The 22,980-nt window shown below is 49.7% G+C and overlaps 1 protein-coding gene across 1 annotated transcript; it reads right to left on the bottom strand.

Moving 5' to 3' along the window:
• Positions 1-10,164: 10,164 nt before the first annotated feature.
• On the bottom strand, positions 10,165-22,752 carry LOC128148277 (cytochrome P450 4B1). The gene is made up of 12 exons (XM_052801951.1): positions 22,544-22,752; positions 18,413-18,557; positions 17,711-17,755; positions 17,044-17,171; positions 15,368-15,492; positions 15,099-15,250; positions 14,404-14,510; positions 13,664-13,854; positions 12,973-13,106; positions 12,276-12,340; positions 11,659-11,741; positions 10,165-10,903 (listed from the first exon to the last, which is right to left on the bottom strand). Exons 1-12 carry the CDS (start codon positions 22,721-22,723, stop codon positions 10,735-10,737), a joined length of 1,524 nt encoding a protein of 507 aa, XP_052657911.1. The 5' UTR covers positions 22,724-22,752; the 3' UTR covers positions 10,165-10,734.
• Positions 22,753-22,980: the final 228 nt, after the last annotated feature.

Here is a 22,980-nt window from a genome sequence, read left to right as displayed (position 1 = left end):
ACGCTGACATTGGGACACCTGCCACCACAGGTACCCAGGGCACAAAAGGCACTGGGGATGTCAGCTGGCTAACAGCTGGCTCCTACCATGTGTGTCCAGGTGCCTGCTAAAGTTTGGGCTGAAGATGGGGTCTGTCCATTGCTTCTGCATGCTCGTAGTAGAAGACTGCTCTAGAAACACACTTTTCTCTTGAAAGACATCAACTCTGTGATCTACTCTTAGTCTGTTCCTGGGCTGCAAATACCCTTTTTCTAGTCTGCCTATGTCATTTATAACACTAAGTTTCTTCAGCATTTCCCTAGAAATAGTGATTGCATAAGTTCCTCAGCTGGGATAAGGTGACCCAGTCAACACTACAGCTGTCCGCATGGCACCGGGCTTTTGTTAGCATGGCAGGAAGATGCATTGGAAAAGGACGATGACGACAGCTGAAAATCTTTTATATCTCCCCGGGCTTGGGTGCTTTGGCTGTTTGAGCCTTGCCCTAGCACATTCCTTCAGCTCCCCAGTGTGACTGTCCCCTGAACTGGACCCCTGTAACTTACATGAATATGGTGTCTCTGGTTCTTCAGACTGGGAAGAAGAGGAAGGAGAAGTTATATTCTCTGGCTGGCATTTGTCATCCTGCTTTCTCCCCATCAATTGTTGACATGCTGCATCCTTTGAGCCGGAGCCTGGTAAGTCATTAGAGCCACATCCGTCAACAATTTTAAAATTTAAAGAACACGGTGTCTCTGCTTGTGTTGCCTTGGAGAACACCCCTGAAAGGCGCTGCACAGCATTAGCTTTTCACACACTTGGCCATCTTCATGAAACTAAGCGTATCTTAGTTGAGCTGAGCCAGCTGGATCTGTGTGAAAATTCAGAGGAGAGATAAAGATTGTTCTTTAGGAGGCAGAAGGCTGCAGTCTGTCAGGTTAGGCATTTCTTAGGGAAGGCTTTGGCTGTAGCCCAGAGCAATAGGGACCCGATCTGCCATGACAACTTCACACTCCTGAGCAGGAGCACCTGAATCCAGGGACCTCACGGCTATGGAAGGTGTAGGAGACACATCTAGTACCTCTAGTTCTTCCTATGATCCTCCACCTGTCCTGCAGCACTGTGATTAATGGGCTTCCCATCGGGAGAGGAGGCAGTGCAGGCTGTTCGGCTGGCTGGCCAGTTGGCTGGTTGGGCAGCTGGCTGGGGAGTGTGTGGGTTGGAGTTGGTCAGGAGGCTCCTGCTGATGCTTCTTGCCTACCTGAGGAGGAGGAGAAGGATGAACATGCGGCACAAGGAGGCACTTTCGGGCTGTCTAGGCCAGATCTATGGCTCTGCAAGCTGCCTTCAAAATGTGGGGCTGACCTAAATAGCCAGGGAGGTGAAGGGTGTGAGGACAGCAATGTTACCATGGGCTTTCTCTTGCTATCAGATGAGGTCACAGAGAGAGTTTGGACAGATCTGCCATGATGCTTGGGATTAACCCTGAAGTTAGGTTTGAGTGGTGTATGCTACAAGAGACCCCGTTCCCCATCTCCAATGCATCATGGACTCTGCCCCAGAGCTGTCCTTCCTCCAGGATTTTTTTCCTCTCAACCAGCTCTAAAATGGCCTTTAGGCTCTTTCAGAGACCCCCCTCTAGGAAACAGCCCATAAAAAACTAGCCTCTTATCTGGCCTTGCCTGTGACTATGGAGGGAGGAGAAGAGGAACTCCACGGGGCTGAGGACATTGGGAGGTGGGATTACTACTGTGGGTCCCTCATGTGAAGACCTGCAGCACGCTCATAAATCCAGCAATGTCATGTGGCTGGGTGCCTTTCAAGGTCCACGTAAGGAAAACAGGGAGAGTTGGGGTTTGAGCCTTTGGTCAGCGCCAGTGGAGCTGTTTTGGGGTGTTCTGTGGCACCCTTCAGCAATCACTTACAAAATAACTCAGAAATCCCCCAAGACCCACAGGTGGAGGGGCCAGGCTGGTGGAGTTGCTGACGTGGCCTCAGATGAAACTTTTACAACAACATAGAAATTCTCATTGGTGACAAAGTCCCTGAACAATGGGTTTGACAATGGGTTACAGAACAGGGTGGATTTTTACCCATCTGGCTCCCTGATAGTTATTTAATAACCAGTAACAACTGTCAAGCATGGGGCCAAGGGGATATGGGTTGTCCTGAAGGTCAAGTGAGATGTCAAACATTGAGCTGATAGGGAGGGAACATGGGGGACAGGGTGGCTAAACCCATATTTATGGGGATTTGGAACAAGAATGAGAGCTTGGGTGATAGCAAAAGTGGGTGCCTGATCCAGCCTCTGCATTTTCTGTTTCACTGGTGGAGGGGAGAGAAATGCCTTTCTCATGTATTTCACAGATTTCATGGTAAGAGGGGCCATGAACATTTGGTCTGACACTCTTTAGCACAGCCTGGGGAAGATAACTCAGGGATTTTTGCAGGAGAAGAAACCTGCCGAAGTTAAAAAGGGAAAGTGAAGTGGCCACAGAGCTGCAAGTGGAGAAAAGTGAAAGGGAACAGCACTGGTCTGGTCATCGTAAGGGATTGGGACAAGGCCAGAAACAGTCTGCTTAGCACCAGGAGAACCTACAGCCCTGTTGCTCCCAGGCGTCCCAACTGAAGTACGGAGCCTCCGAAAGAAGATCTCAGCATGACAAAGCAGCCAGAGAGGTCTGGGCAGGTTGGCAGGGTGAACAGAGACTCGGCTTGACCTTCTGGACATCTGGGGCTGGCAAAACTACAGCTGTGTGTTAAAGGGCACTCTGAAGGTTGTCAAATATTTGCAAAGAGCCTCTGCACGGTTGGCTCGATGCTGTGGATGTCCACGTGATGGCAGTGTATGCCATGACAGGTCAGGCCATAAATGTAAAAAAAAAAAAAAAAAAGTTACACTGAAGAATTCCCATTCCGTATCACAACCACCGACACATCAGGCTGCGGAAGTTGCTGTCAGGGTCTTGGGTGTCTCTTCACTTAATTTAGACACCTAAACAGAAGAAGGAGAGGATCTTCATCTCTGCCTTAACTCATACTGTTGGCATTCATTGCAGAAGAACTGGTTTACCGAGCAGGTGAAATTTAGGTGGCAAATTGGTACTTTGCCCCAGAGTGTGAACTTGCAGCAGCTGCTTTCCTGACTGTGCCTGTGTTTATTCAGATAGGAAGAAGAGTCCAGGCCCATCTGTCCCTGTGTGTTCCTGCAGTGCTTGGTGCTGACAGATGAAATGTAGCTGTAATGCCAAAAAAAAAAAAAAAAAGTTTCAAGCTTCCAAACACATGATATATGAGGAAATCATGGCAAGAGCCCAGCAAGTGTTGCAGAGTAATGTGAGCTGCCTGGATCCCATCTGACCACACATGTCTTGAGGATGAATTTATATCTGGAAGTATTTAATACAGCTGTCTTACAAATATGTTGCAATACTTATTTAATTTACAGGCTGCTTCCAGTGTGAAATCCCAGCGGGGTTTAGATGGAAATTGCTGGTACCATCTGATAATGGGTTTGCCTGGAGAGCAGCATGGGTCCTGGGCAGGGACCGCATCCCCCAGCAGTGTGAGCAACCTGCTCTCGCCGCTGGTTCTGCTGCTCCCGTCGTGCTTGGCAGCGTGCGAGAAAGTACCACTACCAGGCAGTGATGGACGGGTACCCTTTGTGTGACCAGGATGTGGCTGTACAGCTATAACAACAATCTCTGTTGGGAAAGGAATAACTGTGGGAGTAGATGGCATCATCTGAAAGACCAAGCTGTAGAAAAGAGAAAAATCCAAGATCTTTTTAACTGAAACAAAGACTTATGCTGTTGCATCCCACATAGCCCCTCTCACAAGTTCTTGTTAAATTAGTTATCTGAAGGTCTGAATCAGGCAGTCCAAGGTCAGCTCATCATCTTTGCAATTACCCTTTCTGTAGAAAGTAGGGAAGGATTAAAGAATGAGGTAACCTCTCTGCACCTAGTCATTGACTGTCTTTCTTGCTCTGAGTTATACATCCCATGTGACCAGGTCTTTTTATTACTACCATGTCTCTACTATCTAGGAGGAGAAAGGTACCTGGGGGGAGGCGGTCTTAGAAATTACATTCTGGAAAGATCCGGCTCACTCTGGCACTGGGACACAGTTGCCCCAGAAGCCCTGTTGCAGCCTCAGCCCAGCTCTCCAGTTCAAAAGCAGAGCAGCCATGGAAGGTGGGGGATGCAGGACGCGGGATGTGGGATGATGCAGGATGTGGGATGCAGGGTGCAGGATATGAGATATGGAATGTGGCATGCAAGAAGTGGGATGTGGGATGATGCAGGATGCGGGATGTGAGGTGCAGGATGCAGGATATGGGACATGGGGTGCACGATGTGGGATGCAGGATGCGGGATGCGGGATGCGGGACACAGGCTGGCTGGCCTGGCATGCGGTGCTGGCCCATGTGGCCTGGGGAGGCTGGGAGCTGAGCTGCCATGCATGGCGTTATTTAGAAGAGCGTGACTCTAGCTCCTGGTGTCCGAGGGTGTTAGCACCAAGGAGACCTTTGTGTGCAGATCTGATGTTGGGTTTGGATATGCGACTGCAGGGGGAACACAACTCCACTCTCTTCCCGTGCCAAGAAGCCACAAGCACAACACAGAAAGGAGGACAGGAATGCTGCAGAGCACCTTTCTTTTTCCTCTTCAGATATGAAGAGGCAGATTTTTAGCAAATCCTAGAAGTCCCGGGGGGAGCAATGACTGAACAGGGTGAAGGCCGGAGCAGCGTGGCTTTTCTGTCCCAGGGCCAGGAACATTCACGTGTTGGACAATCTAGCTGGGAAAGCAGCAGTGCAACTTTTCCTCTACCCCTGATTCAGGCCACTCCCAAAAACCAGACCAGAGGTACCCTGCTGTAGCCTTACACCACTGTCGTGATTTAACCCCAGCCGGCAACTAAGCACCATACAGCTGCTTGCTCACCCCACCCCGGTGGGATAGGGGAGAGAATCGGGAGGGTAAAAGTAAGAAAACACATGGGCTGAGGTAAGAACAGTTTAATAACTGAAATAAAATAAAATAAATTAAAATAAAATAATGACGAATTATAGTGAAAAGGAAAATAATGAAAAGAGAGTGAAATAAAACCCAGGAAAAACAAGTGATGCAAATGGAAAACAATTGCTCACTACCAACTGACCGCTGCCCAGCCTGTTCCCGAGCAGCAGCCCCCCGGCTAGCTTTCCCCCTGGTTTATACGCTGAGTGTGATATCATATGGGATAGGATACCCCTTTGGCCAGTTTGGGTCAGCTGTCCCAGCTGTGTCCCCTCCCAGCTTCTTGTGCCCCCCATCCTCCTCGCTGGCAGGGCAGCATGAGAAGCTGAAAAGTCCTTGACTCAGTGTAAGCACTGCTCAGCAACAACTAAAACATCAGTGTGTTATCAACATTATTCTCTTCCTAAATCCAAAACACAGCACTATACCAGCTACTAGGAAGGAAATTAACCCTATCTCAGCCAAAACCAGGACAACCACACTCATTGCATTCTTTGGGCTTTTAGATTATGCAGCAAAAATGGTGACCTGCTCTTGAAACCTCTGAAAATGCAGATTCCCCGGGCAACCTATGTCAGGGCTTAAGAAACCCCAGGGAGTGCTTTATGCTATGTAATCTGTATCTACCTAAATGCAATTTAGCAACTGCCATTTATTTACATGAGGACTGTTATGCCAAGTTCCCCTAGTTTGATCCCTGTTTATGTGCTCCCTTTCAGTGGGTACACCGTGATTTCAGCCTTGTGCTCTTGTTCATCAGATGGTCTTGCTTTAATCTTTCACATTTGCGTGCCAAGGTTCATCCCCTCCTTTTTAGACGGTGCTTTTTTCAAATCTTACCTTTAAAAGAAAATTGAATCCAATACAGAGATGTATGTCATTTGCTTCTAGTGACTTCAGCTATTTTGATTAAAAATTTTCTCATTTTAAGCTTTATAATATGTAGGTGAGGTACATTTTGGAGTAAATGCAGTTGCCTTTATACTTATATCTCCAAACAGGGTTGAAGGACACTGTCTCATTTCATCTAGTGAAAGGACATGCAAGCGAAAAATTTTTGAGAAATATTTGTATTTATGCATGCAAGTATGATGTTTGCTTTGATTACAACAACAGGATATTATTGATTCGTATTACTTTTGTCAGCCTCTATATCTACAAAATACCTTTTGGAGAGATTGCTGCCTATTCAGTGTTTTCTGCTCTAGGTTTTGTGCAATGGCTGTGCCTGCTCTTGTGCTTTGTGCTTGTGCTTATGGACTCGCATCCCATTCACTTCAGCATTTTTTCAACTTATCAAGATAATTTTGTATCCTAATACCACCCTCCAAAGAGCTTGCGGCATCTCATGGTTTTATAACATTTTACATTTTAATAAGCATACTCTGTCTCTCTCCATTGTAGGGATATCTCTGATTTCAACTCGAGAGCTGCACCTCGCGTCTGAAGAGGGGACAGGCAGCTGGAGCGTGCGGGCGTTCGCCCGGGCTGCCCCAGCGCAGGGGCTGCAGCCGCAGCGAGCATCCCCTGCAAAGCGGGTGCCCTACCGTCGTGCCGACGTTCCCGCTTCTTGGAGAGGAGCTGGCTCAGGCCAAAATAAATTGGATTAACTCAGAAGTGAAAATAAGTTGAACTGGGATTCGGTTTTCCTGGCACAGGCAGAAAGGCAACATTGCTGAAGAGCAGGGAATAGAGACGGAAAAGCACATTTACTGAGAAATCTTATTTTCATTTTACTTTCTAGAGTCCTGATCCTTATGTATATAAATGAGGGCAACTGCTAAAACTGTGTGCTGATTGAGCTGCCATTTGACAAGGACTGCCTTCACATAAAAGCTTAAATGTATTTTCAAAATATATCTTTCTCATTATAAGTTCGGATTTGTTCTTTTGGTTGAGTTCATTACAAAGGAAAGGAGTAGCATCATTATTCAGATTCTAATATGGGGTTCAACAAGCTTCTGATTTTTTGTGAAGGAAATATTTTTCTTCCTGGGAGAGTTTACCTCTGAAAAGTCCTGGTTTTCAAAGGAACAAGAAGTTTGAAAAGAGAAATGGCATTTGGATCTCCTGCTTTTGAGCCCAGAAAATAATAATTGGATTAGACTGTAGTCTGGCCTGATGCTTGGTTTCTTCATGTGCTTTTTTTGCCAGACAGCATGGTATATAAAATAATCTGCCATATACTGAAATCCCTGCTCACCCACCCAGACCAGCTCAGGGAAGTGGGGTAATCCCGATGGCTGAGGCTGGCCCCTGAGCTCCCCACTTTCCTAAGCTCCATTCATGCTCTTCTGTGAGAACCTGCTGCAATCTTTATTTTTTTAATTATTATTTCTTATTATTTATTTTAAACTTATTCTTTTTTAAAATTATCAACTCAATATCACAGATTTTCATGTCTTTTGCCTAAAAAATAGCAGGTCTTCCTGCAAACCCTTTCTAGGCAGCAGTAGTGCTCTCAAGAAGCAGGATGGACTCGTGAAGATGCATGCAGGAGGGACGAGGTTGGGGGAGGCTTCCAGCACTGCCGATGGCTCCTGGCGCTGAGGATGCATGAACCGCCTGTTCTGGCAGATGCTCTCCGGCTGCTTTCTCAAAGTGATGATGACAGCAAAAGGTTGTCCTCTTACCTAGTTGGCTTGAGCTCTGCACAGCCCTGCACATCAAACTTAGGCGCTGAATCCAGGTATCTGGTGCCACTAAGCCTTTCTTTAGCTTTAAATCCTCTGTCCTTTGCAAACTCTAAGTGTGAATTTTAAATTGCACTTGTGATTTGCTCCTGTTCTCACTGGTGAGATGTCTGTGCATTTCCATGGCCCTGCAAAATAGTTCCTGTGGGTACATTTTCCGTGGCCATAAGGAGCAAAGGAGTTTCTGGTGGGTCACAGCGCAGGGTCAGCTTCATTTGCAGCCAGTTTTGTTCATTCAGTCTCTGGCTGTGGTGATCTGATCACAAACTGCTTCAGGTCCCAGCACAGAAGAAGAGAGGAAAGGGGCTTGATTGGCACCTCGTCTTTCCTGGAGGTTCGGTACTGTCTCAGCTCACTGGGTGGCAATCTATAGCTCAGGTCTCACCTGAAATGGGAAGCTAAGGGGTTACAATCCCTTAAAGACAGGGAGAGGAATGGCAGGTACAAGGTGATGCCACCTTGCTCCATCTTCCTACCACCAGAGCACACGTGTTCTGCTGGTGAGCCATCTGCACCGTGGTCTTCCTGGCACGTGGGCCACCAGCCTTCATATAAACAGCGCTTTCCTCAGCGGTCACCAGTTTTACTGCTGTCACTTGTGTCACTGGTCATTGATACAGGCCATTTTTGCAACCTTTGCTTTATGTTATTCCGCCTAGTGCTTTCATACACAGCCATTTCCATTCGTGCTTCATGCACGGCACTCCTGCTGTCGCTGTGACGGCTCTCTGCACGGCTTGGCTGTGCCGAGCTTCATCACGCTGCGTCTGGTCAGCGTACAAGGACGACTGTGGGTTTGTATGGGAATATTGGCATCACCCCTAATATGTAGCTCCTCAGCTGCTGTAGCTGGAACAGCCTTAGTTTAGCAACTGAGGTGAGGTGAGTTTGCATCTTTTACACAATGGGCTTTTACCCAGTGACCTTGAAATATGATTGAATGTAACTGAAGAAACTGGCTTTTATCAGCTTACTACTTGCCATATGACTAGAGGCTGTGACTGAGCAAGTTTGAGCCAGGTGCATTTACTGCTTTCCTCCTGGACCAAAGCCTCATCAGGAGGAGATAAATCTTTCTGCTTTCCTTTAACTTATTCCGGGATATGGAGTGACCCAAGTTTTTCTCCTCACAAACTATGGATGCAAATCCATGGCAGGGTGGGAATCTTTTGGTGTTTTTTGTGTACTCAGGCTCAACAAAGTTGTAGCTGAATTCAGGGTGAAGCTGGCTGACGCAGTCGTGTCCTTCGTGTTACCCATGCACGCAGGCTATTTCTTTCTTTTACCATTTCTTCTGAAATGGGATATTACTGAATCATAGCAGTCGTTTCAGGGCAACCTGGAGGTTTCGCTCATAGGAGGAACTAATTTGTGGCTTGGGTGCTTGGAGCACCATGAGGTATGGAGATCAGAGGTGAAGCTGGCTGATGGATATGTCTTCTCGAGGCTGCTTGGCTAAGCGAGCACCCCACGGCAGGCAGGTTTTATTGATGGCAGCTGGATGTGCTGGCACAAAGGTAAGCGGAGAGGACACAGGAGGGGTTGGGGGGGGCTTGGCGGTAGCTGTGGATACAGCTGTGGTTAGAGATATGGGTGATGTGGCAGAAGAGGTGCATGGGCAACCTTATTTGCACAATAAACCGGCCTGGTTTTTGCAGCTTCTCAATTACAACCATTCTGAGGACACCTTTGGTGTGACATTTGCAGTGGGTTGGTAATATGGTCAGAGTGAGAGATGACACCAGTTATTTGTATTATCTCATTTAATACAGGCACTCCTTGTGCACTTAAAATTAAAATTGGACAAAACCTTATGTTTGATATAACCTTCCGTTAATGGGGCTCAACAGTGACTGGGCTTGCGGTATTGACAGTGTAGCACAGTGTATCTCACAGAAAGGTCCTCCTGTTTCCCCAGCTGCATTCTATCTGCCTTATCTCTGCAGATGAAAGCTGTATGAAGTCAGCCGCTGTCTTGCTGCACAGCAGCCTGCTCATGATGCTGGAACCGCTCTTGATGTCACCGCAATGCTAATTGCAACAGCAGCATTTGGGTTTTCCCAATTTGACACTTCCTACCCCAATAATGATTCCTGCAGAGGCAGAGGACAGCTCACTAGCATCCTCCAGTGTACCTCAAGCATACAACTCTCCTAACTTTATCAGCTTAGGAAAATTAAAAAAAAAAAAAAAAAAAAAGAGAGAAAAAAACCCCCTTTCTAATTATCAGAACTCCTCCCTTGCAGTTTTAAATGAAGATTGCACATTGGACCCCTGTTAAGGGATTGCCCATGGAAGGAGATGCTGGCTGGCTGTGGCTGGAGACCTGCGGGCAGGGGCCCGGCCAGACACCCCCAGGGTTGTCTTTTGCTGCTCATGGATTTCCTTTCCACTTCCCATTCCTAAAGGGGTTTGACACCCTATTTGTGACAAAGTGGGCAAGCATCAGCAATAAAAACTGACACAGCTGCTATTACAGGACTAATTATTGGTTTATTAACACAAAAATTACAGAAGTTTTGCACTTTAGGCAGAATTTCAGAGCCCAGACTGGAATCAGTGTTTTCAACAAAACAGAGACCATTGAGTGCGAGAAGAGAGACAGAGGTCTGCCACAGGCTGTCCCTGCGGCAGGAGAGGAGGGCTGACCTCTAGGCACTGATGACGGAGCAGGGCTGGGAACGGTCACGAATTTGGCCAGGACATGAGTGCGAAGTCAAGATTTGGTAAGGAGGAAGCTGGTGGGACCTGCAGAAGTTCCCAGCCCTTACGGCAGGGCAAGGGGACAGCCAGCAAAGAGGCATGGCCATGCCCGGCCGCTGCGAGACTGGCGCTCGTGGAGCAGATGGCAATGGGTCTGTGCAATGCCATCCAGGCTACCTGGGCCCAGGCCAAAAAGGGCTTTCAGCTGGTGGAAGAAGCACAGAAATCAGGCATCCTCATCCCCAAATCCTGCCCTGCACCTTTTGCCCCAGAGAAACATTGTCCCGTCATCTGCTTGGTCCCTCCCTACAGCAAAGGCAGGACGTTTTCCAGCATCAGCGGATTTTCTTTAGATACAGGTGAATCCCATTCTTGGAGCGAAGGATGATCTGAGGTATTTTGCAGGGAGGCTTGGTGGGGTCGGGTGAGAGCTCGAAGCGGAGCAGGGTCAAAGCCAGCGCCACCTTCATCTCGTTCATGGCAAACTGCTGCCCGATGCAGTTCCTGGGGTAAAACAGAGCAGCTCAGCCACTCCACCTCAGTGCTGGGCACAGATAAAGCCCCACGGCTGGATCCCAGCCCTCTCAAACCAGCACACAACCCTTCCCCTCTGCAGCTCTGGAGGCCCCAGGCAGTATTTTGGGTGGCAAAAGCAGGGACATGGGCCGAGCAGAGGGAATCTGGGGGAGCATCGGGAGCTCCTGAATGTGTGTTCAATGAGCACGGAGAGGGAGGGGAGATGGGGAAGCCAAAGGAGAGGCCAGCAAAGCCGAGGTGGTGGGTCTCCAAGCAGGAGGGTCTGCAATGTTTGCCTTGGCGGGGTGAGCACAGGGCAAAGGGAAGGATTGGGAGCAGGGGAGAAGGGGGAATCAAAGGGTGGGGGGGTGAGATGGGGTCTCTGCACCAAGGAGAGGAGGAGAGCAGGTAAGCCCAGGATGCTGCAGGCTCCCCACATGATGCCAGCAGGATTCTCCACAGCTTTGGGACCTGGTTCCTGGTCCCCAGGAGTGGCCTGGAGATGTTTCCTTCCCATCTTGCCTGCTGGTATCAGAATCCCTCTGCAGCACAAACGCTTGTTATATGCTCCTGAACTGTTTAACACTGCAGGACCAGGACTTCAGGCAGCAGTCTCTGAAAGCACTCTGTGAGTGCTTCCCTGATAGCAATTATAACAGCAGCACACATTTCTAGAGCTGAGCAGTTTCCAGGGATGCATGTTTTCTCTCCACACTACTCCTTCAGCATTCAATACACTTTACCTCATTCCAGCAGAAAAAGGCAGAAAGGCGTGAGAGTGTCTGCCAGAGATGTTCTCTGGGGAGAACCGCAAAGGGTCAAACACCTGGAAATGAAGAATATGCAGCAAGAAAAAGCAATTAGTCAAGGAACACAGTACTGACCAGTATCTTCAGAAACATGACACCCCATAATTTCTGAGCAACCCCATTGGAGAGAGAATTCATTCTGAGATGGACTGAAACTCATACACCAAACTCCCTTGCTTTCCACCGAGCCTGGCAACGGTGTTGCCAAGATAAACCAGACATAGACACGATGAAAACCAGGGAGCCAGGTTTCAATCCTCCACCTGTAGGCTGGCAAATAATCATCTTTTTGCCTGTTAATACAACAAGCTCTTCGCAGCACTTTTTGTCTTTCTGTTTGGGCAGCACCCAGCCCCAACGCTGCTCTCTGACTGCCCTGTGCCACCGCTGGCTGAGACTAACGCAAGGTGGTTGCTTCTCAGCATGATTCCCATGGGCAAAGATGTTTGGGAGCAAGTGGGGGCTCTGCTCTCCTGCTAACAGGTGAAGGGGACATTGGAAGAGGCACAGCAGAAAGGGGAAAATTATTAGAAGGGCAAAAGAAAACTCACCAAAGGGTCTTTCCATACTGCAGGGTTTCTGTGAATGAGATAAATGCTTATCGCGGCAATGCTGCCTGTGAAGCAATCGAGGAGGAGAAAAGGGCTCAGTGACAAACTAAAGGGAAGGTGCAGCGTGCTCACACAAAGGTCTGTCTAAGTCATCATGGTCTTATCTGTCAACTGGAAACCAATGAGGGTTTTGTCATTGGCTTCAGAGAAAACTAAATATTTTCCATTTGTTTAGTTGTAAGCAGGCAAAAGGTGGAAATGAGGAAGGCACCGGCACCATAGGCACATCGTCCCCACCCTGATGCTGCCTGCTTGTGTGCCAAATCAGAGAAGGAATAGAGGAGCACAGGGCAATTCCCACGCCGCAAGTCAGGATGGGACTGGTCCCCACCCTCCTGTGCCTGCAGTTTGCCAAAAGGGGTGAACCATGAGTTTGTGCTTGGCCAGGATGACAAGGGGCTTTTGGCACTGGCACGGCTGCCCTATAGCGGTGGCGGCAGGAAGGATGTCACTGGGATGCCACCACCCAGCCCAGACCTCGGTCTATCAATGGGATGCCGACATCTACACAGTCCTCTCTGAACGTCTGTGCCAGCAAGGAGCAGGTCACAGAGGCAGGGCTGCCGCCTTTGCTCTGCGGCAGGCGGCGAGATGTCCAAGAGCACAATTTTGTGAAGGAAGAATGGGATTTACAGACCTTCTGGCAAGGTGCGTCCATCGGGGAAGGTGATGGGTTTGCTGAGCTGCCGGGACACGCCGGGCACCGGTGGGTAAAGGCGAAGGCTCTCCCTGATGCACATGGTGCTGTAAGTCATCTTGCCCAGGTCTTCCCTGCCGGGACAGAGGCAGGCTGAGCTCCCCGCTCCCCACGCTGCCCTTGCCGGGAGGCCCCTTGCCCCACAGCCATCATCCCCCTGGGCAGACCCCCTTGCAACAGATGGGGCGTACGGAGGGACCCGCAACGTCCAACCACAGGCTGCTGCAGGCTGGGGTCCCCAAGACACCTCTGAACAACCTTAACAACCTCTGAACAAGCTCAAGTGCAAAGTGACAGCAAAAGGTGAAAAGCCACGACTACAACGTCCTGTGGCGAGAAAACAGGAGAGAGCAAAGAGCGATGCCGGTGGCCCAGGTCTTGGCATGGCATCCAGCATGTCCCTCCTGGTCTGGCCCTTTTCTTGTGTCTGCCCTGGTAAGATGAGCCCTGAGGTCCTGAAGGGCAGGGAGGCAGATTTAGCTGAAGGATGCAGTATCTGCTCCATCCTATGAAGTCCCTGTGCACACAGCAACCTTTAGCAGCCCAGCTTTCGAGCCCTGAAGACATTTGCTCGCTTAGAAATGACAGCGACGGGAGAAAAGTTACCAGCTGAGGAAATGTGCAACCTTACCACTGAAGTGTCTCCCGGTGCCCCAGGATCCCCTGGATCTCCTCCCGGCACCGTGCCTGGTGCTCAGGGTGTGATGCCAGGCAGTACAAGAGCCAGGAGATCCCGCTGGCTGTCGTATCGTGGCCCTCAAACATGAACGTGTCCACCTCAGCACGCAGGTCCTCATCGGACAGTCCAGCTCCGTTCTCATCCTAACAGTCCAGAGACACTTTCAGTGGCCCATACATATATAAATAATATATAATATATATATATAAAAAATATAATGTAGATAATATAGATAATACAGATAATATAGATTTTATATATATATATATTTATATTAATGGCCCTTATATATATATATAATATAATATCCCAGAAGGGACCATTACATTCTTTCAGCTATTGCAAAGGGGGGTGGCGATGCCCCTGGGATACGTATAAACAAAATCAATCTCTGTTTAGAGTGAGTTCAGGGGCCCTTTTCCTTCACTTATAAATCCCTTTATCCCCCCCCTATTAAACCACCAGGACTATGAAATCCCTCTGCGTGTTGTATTCCCCAACAGGTGCTACCACCATTTCAGTGATGGAAAATTGGACCACCTTGGCCCCTCCTCAACTGGGCAGGACTGGGCTAATTTATTTTAATGGCTTGTGCAGTCCTGAGGGTCTCTGGTGGTTTGTGGCACCCCTGCAAAGACTGACTGGCTTTTGCACCCTGCTGCCCTGCTGCACACCCACTCCTCACCACTCACTTTGGCACACAGTAGAATGTCCAAGAAGTCCAAATGTCTCTTCTTCTGGATCTTTTCAAATTCCTGTTCATCTTTAAGGGACTCCTTTCGCTCATGGATCACCTTGTCTGGGAAAGAAAGAGTTAAAGGTTCAGCAGGGCAGGAGATGCTGAGCTGCAAAATCGCCCTGTGAATGCAAAGCTCACCCAAGGGGGTGACCACCACTCCGTCCATGATGCATTTGCCATGTATGCTTCTGCATCCCAGGCAGTTTGGCTTTTTCAGCAGCACAGCAACAAACGCCGTGCACATTGCCATCCTTTTCTGCAAACTTCTTTGTCCACCACAGGCTCCTCAGCCTATTTTACCCACCCCTCCTGCATTAAAATCACACCTGGCCTGGAAAGGAAAATCATTCCCTGCATCGGTGTTGCTTGCAGCGCTCATGCCTTGTCTCACCAGTCTCAGCTCATTTAACAGGAGCGTTCCCAGAGGGAAATTCCTCCGTTAGTCCAGTTTAATAATCCAGGAGCTGTAAGACCCCCTTGCTTCATGCCTAGATTGCACCACTGCTGCAAGCTGATGCTCTGCTTGGATCCCGGCTCCGAGCCTCCGGGCAGGATCACTGCATGGGCAAGGAGGTAACTCGACTGCCTCTGGTCAGCCAGCACCCAACCTGCTCAAAGGCTTTGGGAGAAGACGAAGGCAGGGAATACCTGTGTGGTCATGAGCGAGCTGGCAGACCTTCCTGAACCGATATCCGTGGGGGCTGAGCCAGTAAATGATGTCATTGTGGTAGGGGAAGATGCGGAGGCGCTGGTGCACCATGAGGCATAGGTCATAGACAGCCTGGATGTAGGTGTTTTTCCTGGGGAGAGGGGAATGGTGGAACTTTGTAAATTTGGGAGCATCATGACAAGCAATTTGCCCGCTTCCCTTCGGAGCTGTGAACTTTCTGCCAGGGTTTGGGGCAGCCAGCACTGACCTGTTGGTCTGGCAGTTGCTGTGACAACTGAAGGCACATTTCATGATGCTATCAAGAGTCATCAAGCTGACGTGCTCAAAGAGTTCAACTGGTTTCCCGTCTGTGATCAGCTGCTCCCATTTATCCTAGGACACAAAGCAGACAGAAATGAGAACGTAAGGGACAGTTCTGCGTGATCTACATTTGCTTTCTGGTTAACGAGTGCTCAGCTAGGGATACGTCCCAGAGAAATGGAAAAAAGAAGAGGATCTCTTAGATGCTGTCAAAATCCCAGAGGAGGGAAGCCAAGAGGGGGCTTATTAATACAAGATTTGCCTCAGGCAGCTGCTACTCTTGAATCCTGGCAGCGGTGAGCCCTGGTACACCCTACCCTGGGGCAAAGGCACCAAGGCACCCCGGAGGAGCCCAGGATGGGTGCATTGCTGGATGATGGGGTGTGTTACCAAAGTATTTCTTAGGGTGCAGTGTGTTTCCCGCACAAGAGCAGTGTATGTTGGCATGGGGCTTCCCCAAGTCTGTGTTTTTCTATCTCTCTCTCACAAGCACATGCGACTTTGGTGCCTTTGGTGTTCAAGATTCAAGCTTCCATCTCACGATCTCTCTCCCACTGTGTTTTTCCAGCATATAATGTAGGAGCTCTTGCTCAACTCTTCCCATAGGGGATCCCTAGAGAAACTATAAATAGTGTTTCTCTTGCCTGGCAGACATGAAATGATGTTGAATCCCCTGTCCCTTCATGGCTGTAAGGAACCAGTGGACTCAAAAGCTGAGAAAGGGAGGAGATGGAGGAGCACAGTCACATCTGAGCTCCCACAGCATGAAACCAGGCTTATATGGACAGACTTATGTCCTTAGCACATACAACGATTGCCACCTGGTGGCATGGGCTCCCACAATAGGCACTTCGCATTGTCTGCGAGGAATTATAAACTGCCAGGCACTAGTGTGCATTGCAAAAGCTCTCCCGGCTCTTCAGCCCCTGGCTCCTGGCCGTTCCCTTGGCCGGTGGGAGGGAGGACAGCCAGGATCCATGTGGACCTGCTGGGGAGATTGGATGAAGGGAGGCAAAGGAGGAGGAATACTTCGGGCACCCAGACTCCTGCTGGTCCATGTGCACAAAGGCTGGTGACCCTCACCTGTAATTCACACTGGTTTCCATCACACCCGGCACTGATGGATGGGAGAACAGTGCAGTTTCACTGTGTGTTAGGCAAGGCAGGGATTGCAATCCAGTCATGGGTATGTTGATAGCAAATGATACCTTTCAACCTTAGGTCACAGTATAGCTCTGCTCCAACCTTTACATTTTGGGGATTTATTATGGACCTTTATTTACTTCAATTCTTCATTTACAAAAACACCCTGTAAGAAGTTGCAGTTGGGATTGAGATTTGGGGACAGCACTAACATTAATTCTCCAACCTTAGCCACAGAGCCCAAAGCAGCACCAGAGACATAGTCCCCGCAGGGAGGCTCAACCTGCTTGTTCCGTCCAGACCACAGGCAGGGATTTGTGGTGGCTCAGAAACCTTGACTGCTACAGCCCATCCTTACAATTACCAGGTTGTGAATAAGGGCACTGCAAGGAAACCCTGCTCCAGCATTTACCTACTAAACAGTCAGGATCAGGGAAAAGAAAACAGGGCAGAGAGAGGAGCATCAGGTATGAGTCCTACCAGCATCACGTTAGTAGACTCTGCCATCAGGGCCACGTATGGTTTCAAGATGTCGTAATGAAACCCTGGAGTCAGGAGTTTTCGATGTTGGTGCCATTTTGGCCCGTGTAAGATCAGCAACCCGTTCCCTGGGGAAACACAGTCAAGGCATGTTTTGCTTGGCACAAGCAGGCTGCTTTCACCTGCCTGCAGACACAGCCTCTGCCTACAAGGAGCATGATTAAATCTGCTGAGCTGCTACGAGAGAGCGTTTCCAAACGTTGCTGTCAGCTCCAGGGTTCCCAGGGCTGAGCAGAGCCCTGCTCACCGAAACAACACAGTGCTGCCTCTGAAAAGAAACAGCAACACTGCTGGAGCCGAGAAGTTCAGAGCAGCAGATGCATTTTTCACCAGTCCTCCACTGAATCTGAACTTCTCCCATCACCGCCCTTTGTTAACTACGGACACGTAAGTGGTTCTTATTTGTACGTATGACTATGTCTGAACCTTCTATCCTCGAATCACGAAAAACAGCGTTATTTTAGCACCTTTTTCAATAAACATAAATATTTCAGGAAGCCTTAAGCTATAACTGCATCAGGGAACAAGCACAATGCTGTTTATTTATAGCATGTTCTTGACTAACTTCAGAATCATTCCTGGTAGGCAAAGATCTGGGAATACATACCGATCCATGGGACAAGGTGTTTATAGCTGATGTTGTCCTTGGGATCTGTAAAAAAATCATCAAGAAATAGAAATTAAAATGGTAAATGTTTCAGTAGCATCAACCCACTGGTTTGCACATGAAAACTCCCTCTGGGCTCTCACTCTTGATTGGGTATGAAGCCTAATTGGTGGCATCCCTGCAGAATTAATCAGTATTTCACAACAAAACAACACTGTTTGGCCCAGCTGCAAGAAACATGTATAAAAGCAGATGCCCAGACTGGAATAAACAAGAATATTGGTAGTCCAAAGTCTGTGCTGTGTGATAAATTATTAACCCTCCCAGACAGCACTGTTTAATACCTTTCTCTCTGGACGCACTAAAGATACAGCTCCGCAGTAGGAGCCAGGGGTCTGAGCCAAGAAAAAAGCTTCCAGCTGTCTTCTCCTTGCTGGGGTCAGGGACTGAGAAGATAACTTTTCAAGGAGCACTTGAGGAAGTTTGATTTGCCAGATTTGGAGGGGCCCCGGTCGCCTCCACAGCCCTGTGCGTGAAGCACCAAGGGCATGGCATGAAGGAGGGATATCTCTCCGTGCCTTTAGATGATTTCTGCAAGACAACCTCTCTGTGAAATCCTGCCTTGCTATGAATTTTTAGGCTAGCATGGGAAATCTGCAGGCTATGGTTGTTGCTCCACAGCTGAAGGCATCATCTCCTCACCTCCTCTGGCCAACAGAGCCTTGGCATAGTCGGGATCGGTGACAACCAGGAATGCTGAGAAACTCCCGAACCAGAGAGGGTGAGCGTATAGGTACTTCTGTGCCCAGATCTCCACCTTGTCCAGCACCTCTTCCTCCTTGAGAAACTGTAGTTGTGGGGAAGTAAAAAGAGAAAGAATACTTAGATTCAGAGGAAAAAATAAATAATCTCCCAAACCACTGTCTTAAAAAGCTCAAGGTCTTTCTGTATTACAAAACCAAGTAATGGCAAACAAATTGCTGTCCCTCTGGGTTTGCAGAGCATCAGAAGTAGAGATGCTTGTTACTTTTAAACCTCATATAAAATAATTCTTCCTTATCAATTGACCCTAACCGTGGGGAACATCCTTAGGGACAGTGGTGGTGCCTATCAGTGCACATACGTTTTCTGCTCTTTTTCCATGGCCACCCCAAAGAAGACACAGATTTGCCCAGACAGCCTCTGCATTTTGTGACGTGCAAATATGTTCTCACTTGCATGTGGCTGAGCAATCAGCACCTGCAGTCATGAGAAAATACAGCAGCACTTTTACAGCAGTCCATGGCATCACTGCTGTGTCCGTCCCAGTGCAATTATGCCTCCTGATCGGGAAACCTGGGCCACAGCTTCCTCCAGCCATTTAGCTGGAGAAGGCCAGTGTCCATGTAGAATTCAACAGAATGAGTCCACAGTCACCAACGGAGTTTACAGCGGAGGGGACACTGGTTAATAACATCAGATTAAGATTTCATTGATTTCCAGGAATTGAATTTAATAGGCGATGAAGGGCTGGTGCTCCCAGAAAGATTCATCTCCGGTCCTTGGAAGCTGCATGCTGAGGAGTAACATGAGCACCAGCATTCGTATTGGCAGCACTGGCAGGTTCACTCTTCAAAAGTGATCACCGTTTTATTGCTTTTTCAGCCAGTGTTGTTGTATATTAAACAGCAATAGCCAAAGAACAAGTGGAAAGATCAGTGGAAAGTTCCAAAGTCAGGCAGAGAAAAAAAGATCATGGAGACAAAGCCGTGTAAGAATTCTCTTTTCTTTGAACAGAAACTACTCTGCCACAATATGCAGGGCGAAGGATTTTGGTGAGCTAGGGCTGACATAGCTGCTGCTTTGACTTGAAGCTTGAAGTTTAATTACATCTGGATACTGGCACAGAAATCAGCCACAAAGTCACACCATTGACTGAGTCCAGTGAATATTTGCTCAATTGCTTCGGTGCTGAGTTAGCTCAGCTCAGCTTTTAGTTTGGCTAGTGTTTCTCAACCTGGAAGATGGCTTCGACTCAAATAATCACACACGTCAGGTTTGTCTCGGAGGGGATGCTCAGGAACCATGGGGCATCTGCCAGGGGACCACGTAGGCTGAGTGGGGGCAGGTCCAGGCTCCGTGCTCCAAGGCTGAGCCCCCTTCCTTGTGAGTTGGGGGGGTCCCTGCAGCCCGTCCCCCACGTCTCTCGCATTTGGCAGAATGACAAACTACATCCAGTTATCATTTATGATAGAAGGCTGTCGTTCAACTTCTCTTGCTCAAGTTCAAGATTTTGGACTTATTAAAGAGAACTATCGATTTCTCTGGTTGCAGGGATCAAGTTTGGGGGTAAAAGGAGGCAGCCCTCCCTAGCGCCCACCGCTTTGGCAATGCCAGCAGAAGCAGGGCTTGGCAAGGCGCCTTTGGTTGAGTGACACTTGAACACGTGAAAGTACCTTTGATAGGTCTGCTTGTGCTTCCTCCCATCACGAAATCACAGGAAGCATAAATGGAGGTAATTGGGAGATGCTGAGCAAGCCTCGCTGGCACAAGTCCTAAAGCTAGAAGCCTTTGCATCCAACCTCGGTTTTGGAGCGCCAGCCTCAGTTTGTGCTATCAAGAACCACCCCTGTGTTTGCAGAGGTTGGGGTGGGTTTATTTGAGAGGAAAGGTTACCTCCAAGGTGAGTAACCTCCACCTGCTGTGCCCAGCACTCCTGGGGCAGAAGGTGTAAAATCCTGCGGGCTGCAGAGGAACAGGAATGGAAAGCTCCTGCTCCTCAACCAGGGCTCCAGCTACCAGGCTCTGCATGAAAGACCATCACTTCCACTTCTTCCTCCCTTGGGGGCTTGAAAAGAAAAGTATAACCCCCACTTGGGTCTAGGGAAGAAAGGTAATAGCCTGATCTCACGCGGAAATGCAAGTTTTGAAATAGATCCAATGCTAAAAGCATCTGGGAAGAGGCGCTTAAAGGCACTTCTAATGACTACATGCCTATAGCAAATGAAATAGAAAACACAGGAGCTGAAATCTGAGCACGAAGCTGCGCCCTGCTCCGTCAGAACCAGGCTGGCTCCCCTCCGCCAGCCACCCGCACAGGGCAGATGCGGGCGAAGGGCTGCCGAGGGACCGACAGCTCCCCTGCGCCCGCGGGGCAGCGACCCCGCTCTCCTCTGCTTCCCACCACCCGTGGCCATTGGAAGTCGGTTTGGCCACCTCGGGGCTGGCACTCTGGGTTTTAACTAAGTAGTGCTGCTGCAGTGAGACTGAACAGCTCTACACAACCTCTCCAGATATTTTAATGTAATTTCTGCCGAGTGATTTGGATAAGCAGAGACTAATACCTAAGAATGCTTTAAAACAAAGTGCTGTATTCCCAGGAGACCCACCCAAAGCATGACAAAGCTATTTGAGATACTAAACTGACCTGAATCAAAACTGGCAATTAATCCCTTTAAACCAACAGAATAGGAAATGTCAGTGGTCTCCCTGAATACAGCTCTCAGGTCCTCCTCCGAGGTGGGTGTAAACTTTGTATTCAGCATGTGCCCAGAGCAGTGCCAGTTTCCTCACTGGCTCAATGAACTGTTGGGCTCTGGGGAATTCAGCGGCATTCCATCAGCAAATGATTAAATTTGCAAAACAGGAATTATTCAAAAAATACTGTCTGAGGTAAAAGTCTAGCCGTGAATAACCTAGCCACGATGGAAGCAAGTGATTGGCGCAAATGGTTAAATCCCATTCCGGGATAAAGAGTCACAAATGACAAACAGGCAAACATACTTTATTTTACTGCAGTTTTAAAGTCTAACTGGCAGCGCAACAAAGCCCTGAACTGGCCCATCTTCATGCTTACATCGCCAAAAGACTGCCTGTCCCGTCCAGCGCAGCAAAACTGGGGCTGGCACGGCACAGAAACAAGCCCTAGGAGCTCCCCTCCCCGACTTCCCAGCTGCTTTTCAGGGTGCCAGTTATTTAATGTGCCACGGATTTGGCCAGGGCAGGGCATCAGCAGAGCCCAGGAGAGGTCAGGGTGATTTGAAGCAGCCTTTAGCATGTACGGAAAAGCCTTTTCACGTCAGGCGGTTCAGTTACTCCTCGTGAAGCTGCCAATGAGTGGTGCAAATCTGTTTGCCGAGGCAGCCACGCTGACCTGTGTGGGCAAGCGCATACCTCGGGGAACAGGCATCCACGCCATGAGTGCACAGAACAAGTTATGTACGCGGGTGTAGTTAGCCGTGGCTTTAATGCAACCTTAAAACCATCTGTGGCCCCTGTGCCGGATGCTATACCTGGGATGCGTTTTATGGCTTAAACGTGACTCAAAATGATCAGTGCCCTGTCTGGCTCACCTGGCCATGAAGCCGATGCGAGCTGGCAAGGGAAAGAAGGTGCCTCTGGATGGTGGGAGCAGGGTGCATCTGCTCAGCGTCGCAGGGACTGCTGCAGCGGCCGTGCCCTGGCTTTCACAGGAGCAGAGAGGTGACCGCGGAGCCTGTGCCCCGGGACACGGCAGCGTGGCTCTGCTGCCTCCAGCACCGATGCCGGCTTACACCCCGGGACGAGCTGGCCCACGCCACGCTCCATTATCGCTTCCTTTGCTTGCGAGCCAGCTCCCACCTCCTTCCACCGCGCGTTCTGCAGCAGCCTGCGTGCGCTGTTCTCCGGGCATCACAAGCCGAGACAGCAGTTTGTAGGGCTGAGAAAAAGGGTGCCCATCTTTCCCCCCCCCCCCCCCCCCGGGACTGGGAGAAGCAATTCTCCCGGACCATGGCTAGGAGTCCCACCAGCATCATCCCCCCCGCACTCCCACTCCCCCCACCCCGGGCAGCGCAGAGCCGTCTCTCGCCCTACCTCGTGGACGTGGCCGAGGAGCCAGTGGGTCGGGTGGCCGGGGAAGTCGGCCAGCGCCCTGAGCAGCTCCCGCCGCCGGTGGTAGAGCTGGATGGCCTTCAGCAGCACGCAGGTCAGGCAGAAGACGGCGGCCAAGTGCAGCACCCGGGAGACATCCACGCCCAGCCAGGAGAGCTTCATCCCCCCCCCTCCCCGCCGGCCCCCGGCGAAGGCTGGGACCGGCCGCCCGCCCGCCCGCCGCCGGCTGGCTCAGGGGGAGGCCGGTGTCACCGCCCGGGGCCGGCACCGGCCGCATCCAGCCAATGCGGGGAGGAGAGACAGGTCGGGAGTTCGAGCGGCTGCCAAATCACGGCGGCGCTTGTTGGGAGAGCAGCATCCCGCGGGGCCTCGGGAAACCGCGCCGCTCGCCCGGGAAGCGGGCTCAAAGCCGTTAACGC

This window comes from Harpia harpyja, chromosome 11, assembly GCF_026419915.1.
Source record: "Harpia harpyja isolate bHarHar1 chromosome 11, bHarHar1 primary haplotype, whole genome shotgun sequence".
Lineage (NCBI taxonomy): Eukaryota > Metazoa > Chordata > Aves > Accipitriformes > Accipitridae > Harpia > Harpia harpyja.
This window is presented reverse-complemented; position numbering and strand designations above follow the sequence as displayed.

Coding starts and splice junctions, on each gene's coding strand:
- LOC128148277 (XM_052801951.1), bottom strand. CDS start 22,723: ATGAAGCTCTCCTGGCTGGGCGTGGATGTCTCCCGGGTGCTGCACTTG. Junction 18,558..22,543: donor TCCTCGGCCACGTCCACGAG/GTAGGGCGAGAG, acceptor CCACAACTACAG/TTTCTCAAGGAGGAAGAGGT. Junction 17,756..18,412: donor GGCTCTGTTGGCCAGAGGAG/GTGAGGAGATGA, acceptor ATTTTTTTACAG/ATCCCAAGGACAACATCAGC.